The sequence below is a fragment of the Molothrus ater genome, chromosome 12 (assembly GCF_012460135.2).
Source record: "Molothrus ater isolate BHLD 08-10-18 breed brown headed cowbird chromosome 12, BPBGC_Mater_1.1, whole genome shotgun sequence".
Classification (NCBI taxonomy): Eukaryota; Metazoa; Chordata; class Aves; order Passeriformes; family Icteridae; genus Molothrus; species Molothrus ater.
In genome coordinates, this window is record NC_050489.2 from 1894147 (window position 1) to 1900554 (window position 6408).

At 47.7% G+C, this 6408-nt stretch overlaps 1 protein-coding gene across 1 annotated transcript; it reads left to right on the top strand.

Moving 5' to 3' along the window:
- Positions 1-787: 787 nt before the first annotated feature.
- On the top strand, positions 788-6249 carry LOC118691408 (programmed cell death protein 2-like). The gene is made up of 7 exons (XM_036390573.1): positions 788-863; positions 958-1120; positions 1251-1318; positions 2196-2733; positions 3740-3853; positions 5447-5595; positions 6090-6249. The coding sequence occupies exons 1-7, from the start codon at positions 788-790 to the stop codon at positions 6218-6220; spliced, it is 1239 nt and encodes a 412-aa protein (XP_036246466.1). The 3' UTR covers positions 6221-6249.
- Positions 6250-6408: the final 159 nt, after the last annotated feature.

Genomic DNA, 6408 nt, shown 5'->3' on the forward strand with positions numbered 1-6408 from the left:
CAGTAACTGTGTGGAATCAGCTCCGAGCGGGTAAAGGAGAATTTAGGCTAAGGCTGTTTCCAAGGAAAAGCTGTGGTGGAAGCCAGGTTGTGGCAGTCTTGTGTTCCCCTTGGGATGCCTTTTGCAGCTGCAGTGTGCCTGGAGCTCTGGGCTTTGTGGTTTCAAAACCCTAACCCTAGATTTAACCCTAGGTGTAACCCTAACTCTAGACAGTAAACAGTGCCTTAGGCTAAGACTGGTTCCAAGGAAAAAGCTGTGGGGGAAGCCGTGTTGTGGCAGTTTTACAGGGGCAGGTCAGGAGCACCAACTCTCGGAGCGGCCCACAGGAAAGCAGCGAGACAAAGGAGGAGAAAGAGAGAGAGTGGCAGTGATCAGCAGGAGAGGCGAGACACTCATTAACCAATAGAAGAGAGAATACTAATTAATAGGGGAACTACGTACCTTGTAACAATGCATATTAATGTTTCTGTTTGCTAAAAGCTGTAAAGAGTGGAAAGTTTGGCTGGTCATGCTGCTCGCTTCGTGGATTTGCCACCCAGTGCCTTTCAGCGCAGCAGTGTGGTGAATCGGTGCCGGGACTCCGGCAGGGAAGAGCCGGTCCGGGGCCGGCCCCATGCTCCCCGGGCAGGGAAGGGCCGGCCCGTGTCCCCCGCCGAGGCTCCGCGGGGCTGCCGTGAGGGGAACGCCCGGCCCGCGGGCGCGCGCACGACGGGTCGGGCGGGTGCGCGCACGGCGGCGGGGCCATGGCGGGCGGGCCGCCCGTGCTGCTGGGCTGCGCGACACCGCCATGGCGGGGCCGGTCCCGGCCGGGCCTCTCCCCGCGTGGGCCACCAACAAGCTGGGCGGCACCGCGGTAGGGCCGGGTGGGGCTGGGCTGGGCTGGGCTGGCGGGGCCCGGCCGGGTGCGGGGGGTGCGGCCGCCCCGGCCGGGCCTGAGCGGAGGTGTCGGTGTTGCAGGACTGGGTGCCGGCCGTACGGGCGGCCCGCCGCGGTGCGCGCGGTGCGGGCGCGCGCTGCTGCTGCTGGTGCAGGTGTACTGCCCGCTGGAGCGCGGCCCCGCGCACCGCGCGCTCCACGTGTTCGCCTGCGCCGCGCCGCGCTGCTGGGGAGCCGCCCGCAGGTGAGCGCCGGCCGCTTATCGGCGCTATCGTTATTATTGCTGTTATTACTGTTGTTATTGTGGTTGTTGTTCCTGCCGCTGGTCAGTTGTCCCCCTCACCCTGTGTTTCTCTTTGCCCGGCACATGGAAGCTGGAAGGTGCTGCGCTCCCAGTACTCGCAGGCCCAGGATAAACAGAGCCGAGCTCTCAGCCACACAGGTACAGCTCAGCTCTGCCTGCTCGGGGGACGCTCTGCACACCCTGCATCGCCTTGTTTAAATAACCGGGACCTTCCTCCAGAAGCTGCTCTCTGTGATGGTTTCCAGCCACGTCCTGGCTTGTGTGGAGAAGTCGTGGGCACAGAGTTTTTGTCACTGCACTACGCTGTTTACTATAAGACAGTTAAAGAGTGTTTAAGCTACTGTTTGTGATCTATGCCAGGCTGGTTTTAAAGGGGACGTTGCAGTCCAGCTGTATGGCCAAAAGTGATACTTTATAATGTAGTTAGTTCAGGTGTTTAAACTTTATTTTCCAACTTCAAGTGATGTGCTGTAATGTTTAGGTTTGGATTTTTAACCTGTTTTCTTTCTTTGCTCTTTTAAATTGTCCTCTTTAAATTTAACATGAGCTTTTGAATTAATGTGACTCAATAATTATTAAGATACTTGTGAGGAAAAACTGCATATTGGCTAAAGCAGGTTGGAAGAGTAGGGTGGCACCACACTAATGGAGGTGGGCAGGGAGGGTTTATTCAGGTGGTGCATTTGCAATGTGGAATCTTGGCCTGTGGTAAATGGGCTTTTACTCTGGTATAATGATGGAGGTGTTATTATTATTTCCTTCTGGTTCTGCCCTTTGGGAAAGGAGCAGTGCAGGAGCTGCTTCATCTGGAGCTGCCCCTCAGCTGGCAGGGGCTGTGCCACAGCCAGGGCATGGCAGCAGGAGGCACCAGGGCTACTCAAAGGCTGATGAATTCTTGCTCAGATTCACCAGTGTGAGGTGGTTTTGCCATAACTGCTGGTGTGGTAGGTAAACGTGGTGTGTTGGGAAGTACCACGGTGAGGAGAGTAGGTGCAATAACACTGAGCATTAGGTTAAGGTCTCAGTTCTCCCATCTCTGAGAAGCTGAATTTGAAATGCATCAGGGTGGCAGACCTTGGCAATGTTCTCTTCCCCTTTTTATTTTATTCTCAGAAACAAGAATCGACCTTTGCTGCAAAGGATTGGTGTGAGGATGCAGATGACTGGGGAGCCTGTGATGGAGCAGAGGCTCCTGCATGTGCCTCCCTGGAGCTGCTTGGCCTAAAGGAAGCTGTGAGCAGCGAGGTGGAGTGTGCATCCCAGCTCCAGCAGCTCCACCTGTCTGAGCCTGCCCATGGCCCAGGTGCCCAGGACACACATCCTGCAGCCAGTGAGGACATGGATGGCCCCGGTGCCCAGGACACACATCCTGCAGCCAGTGAGGACATGCTGATGGCAATGGCTGGTTCAGCTCCTGTGTTCCAGCCCTTCTACATTAATGTTGTGGAGGAGGAAGATTACATGGGTTTCCTTGATACGGATCATGCAGATAAGCTACTGAAGGAGTATCAGCAGAGAGAGTGTCTTGATTTGGAACAGATGATGTCAGAAAGGTGAGAACAGGTCTGCAGGTCATGGTGAAACTGAAGGAATTGTGTGCTTTGCTGTACGCTGGCTGAGAATCTCAATGGCACTCTCACTAAACCTGAATGGTGACAATTGTCTGGAAGCTCCTTTAGGAACCATTGGGGCGCTGTGCAGTGCACCCAGTGCTGCCAAAGCTGGAGTTACTCCAAGGTGCTTTTAGCTCAGCTGTTTCTGAGTGACTGAGCCGTGTTCATGGGCTCCAGGAGGTGCAGTGGATGGTTAATCTCTGATGCAAGATCTGTGCCAAATGGCAGGACTTTAGATCATGACATTCCACACTTTCCCCTTTACAGGCCTAAAGCTTTTCTTGCATTTCAGTGGCATTTTTAGGAGTTTAATTTTTGTAGGGATTTTGGCTAGAGAGCTGGCTGATGGAAAGATACCTGAAGGTTTAGTAAAGGTTGCCTGAAAAACAGTTGTTGAGCGTGGTTACTGAAAATATTTTCTTAGTGAAATATTTAACTAAGGGGTTACAGTGAGGACTTCTGGCCTCTTGTGCCTGGATTGGGGACAGCATTGGAGTTGTTTGTAGCTAAAGCCGCTGTCAACTGCAGAATCTGCATAGAAGACTTTTCAGCAGTGGGGGTCCTGTTGATTTTTTTTTGACCTCTATAAAATTGTGGAACTTTAATTATGTTTGATTCAAAATAGAAAAAGACAACATCATAATTTAAGAACCACATAAATGTTTGAGAAGTTACTAGGATTTTTGATGGAATACAGCAGATATCTGGTGGATTTGATTCCCATGTGATAGTTGAAAACACTGTTAGTAAATTGTAGGTCACCAGAAACCAAAGAACTAGAAGCAAAATGTTCACTTGCAACCTCTAACAGGAATTTTCTCTGAACAGGTATATCTTTTTCAGTGTATTTAGGATAATTTACCGTGAGTTTATAGTAACCATTTCTTGTTTAAAACATGTCATATTGAAAATGTCACTGGACAGTTTGTTTTTTGTTTTCATACAGTTTTGCAGGTGAAGATGGTAATGAAAAATATGAGAAGAGTGAAGTCAAAAACTGGGACCACACATTCCATAAATTCATGAAAAGAATATCTGTATGTCCTGAACAGATTTTAAGGTATGTTGATAATCTGGTTGTAACAGAGAGATACAAATCATTGGCATGGATGGTTGGAACATCAAAATAAATTCTTTCTTTGGATAGATGTGTGTGTTTTAATTCCATAATTTAAAAAAAGGTGCTGTGGATGCTGTTGCCATGTCTCTGGTCAGCCTTCAGTCCCTGGCTGGGCTTTCTTGATACAAAGTTTAAGTAGATGAAAAGCCCAGCAGGATCAGAGACCATGGCTCTGGCTGTGGGAGACTTTAGACCTCAGACCTGATGAGGAGAGACCCTGAGTGTCTTTGGAGCCTCACTGAAATCCAGGCACAGAGGTTTCCAAGAGGCAGTGTTGAGGTAGAAGTGCAACACAGTGCTCTGCTGTTCTGATACATTTCCAAGGCTATCTGCTCCTGTGAAATTTTGTTATCTGTTTGGAATTTCTAATGTCTGTCCTGCAGGGAATTTCTTGTTAATAAAGCCCCAGAGCTGCAGCTCATTGTGGACTCCCCTCAGCACCCAGCACTCTTCAGGTCTTGTACATCTGATGTTCTTCCTAGAGCAGAAGCAGGTGTAACCTCAGAGTAGCTGCTCTTCCTGAGAGAGGAGTTAATTCTGGATGTGATATAGTGAAGAGTAAATCATAAATCATTCATAGTACCAGAAAATACAGGTTTTCATGGATCACACCAGCTGTTCCAGGGAGTCCAGTGCTGCCTGTCTGGTCAGGCTGTCTCAGTGTAGTGACAGGGCTTTTGTTCACCAGCTTTCCAGTACCAGGTGGAATGACTGGGCCCTTTTTGATGAGGAGTTAAAAGTCTGAGTGGCTGCTTAGACAGAAAGGAAACATGAGAAACTTTCATTCATTGTCAAGGGTTATACAGGAGATTTTCTAATGCAGAGTGCAAGTAGCATTTTCAGACAGCTTTTCACTGGGTCTGTCCCTTTGCAGTATTGTGCGCTTTGAATTTGCCATTCCTCTAAAACGCCAGCTCAGCTGCTCCCCGGGCTGTCCCTGGTTACAATCTTTCCATAGGCTCCCTTTGCCCTCCCTGGGCACTGTCAGTGTGCTCTTAGACTCCCATTGCCCCTGCCTGCAGAGCACAGAATCTCCTGCTTGGCATTCAGTGGAAACCATCCTTGGTCTTCGTTTCCTGCTAGCTGTGAAGCTCTGATAGCTCTTACAAATTAACCATCACTTCTGCACCATAGCTGCAGTGGTCTTGAGACCAATTCGGTGTTAAATCTTGTTGAATTTTATCTTTTATTGCCACTGTTTAGGATTCCATTTTTCAGGGAAGTGTAAGTTTGCTTAACGAAATTATTCTGGTACAGCATATTTTGGAGGTGTCCATTTAAAGCATTTGTCTCCTCTTAATCCAGCTCTTTCCTTAAGGTTTTCCAAGCATTAACCTTCCAAGGATTTCCCCCTCCCTGTCTTTATTTTTTGGTTCATGACTCCTTTGAAGCTTCTGACTTACCACCATGTTTTTGCTTGAAGCAGGTTCAGAGATTTCAGCAACTCCAGAACACTGTTTCCAACACATAAGATTTCCTATCAAATTTAGATATTTAAAAAATGATAATTTTCTCCTCCCTGTCTTCTCTCAGATACTCCTGGGGTGGCCAGCCTTTATTCATCACGTGTCCTCCAGCCAACCTGGAGCAGGGTATTCCAGCCTGCAGTACCTGTGGGAGCAGCAGAGTGTTTGAGTTCCAGCTGATGCCCACGCTGGTCAGCATGCTCCAGAGTGACTCAGGTGCTTGGCTTGGCTGAATCAATGTTTCCAGCAGTCTCCTTTTTGGGAAAGTGCAGTGAACTGCCATTTGGGTTGTTTCCAGCTACCCACACGTGCTTAGCCACAGATCAGAGAATCTGCTGTCTCCATTGCAGATTTCAGTGAGCAAAGAGAGAACTCTTCTTCATGGAGACTCTGATTACAGCTTGAGTTGCTCACTAGTGAACTTTAATAACTGCAGTAGGGATAATTCCGTGGCCATGGGAGTATCTGTCTTTATTACCTCTTAAAGGAGGCCTTGGAAAATAATAAATGCTGTGAGATAAGATTGCAGACATGTAAAAATCCCTTTGAAAATTCTGATTTGGCTGCCTTTAAAATGTTTAACATTAGAAAATGCTGTTTACAGAGGAGACTGAATTAATTTGTGCAAAGACTGAAGTCTAGTGGTAAGCACTAGCCCCTGATTATGTCACTTTTCATACCCTTATGTACCTCTGTTGCTTTGGTTTTAGATCTGTCAGTGGAATTTGGAACTGTTATAGTTTACACATGTGAGAGAAGCTGTTGGCCGACAAATCATCAAACTCCTCTTGAAGAATTTATTTTTGTACAAGAAGACCCAGATCAGAGATTATTTAAATAAATTGTATTTCTCTGCATAGATCAAAAGTCTGGGGGGGTGTTTTGGTTTCTTTTTTTACAAGTATGTATTTCATAACATAACAAAATTTTCCTCAGATGTGGTGAAAAATTAAATTGTTTGACAGCATTGTGATAATTTCCAAGAGTAGCTGATTGAAGGATATTAGCATGCCTCTAAAATGTGGTGGC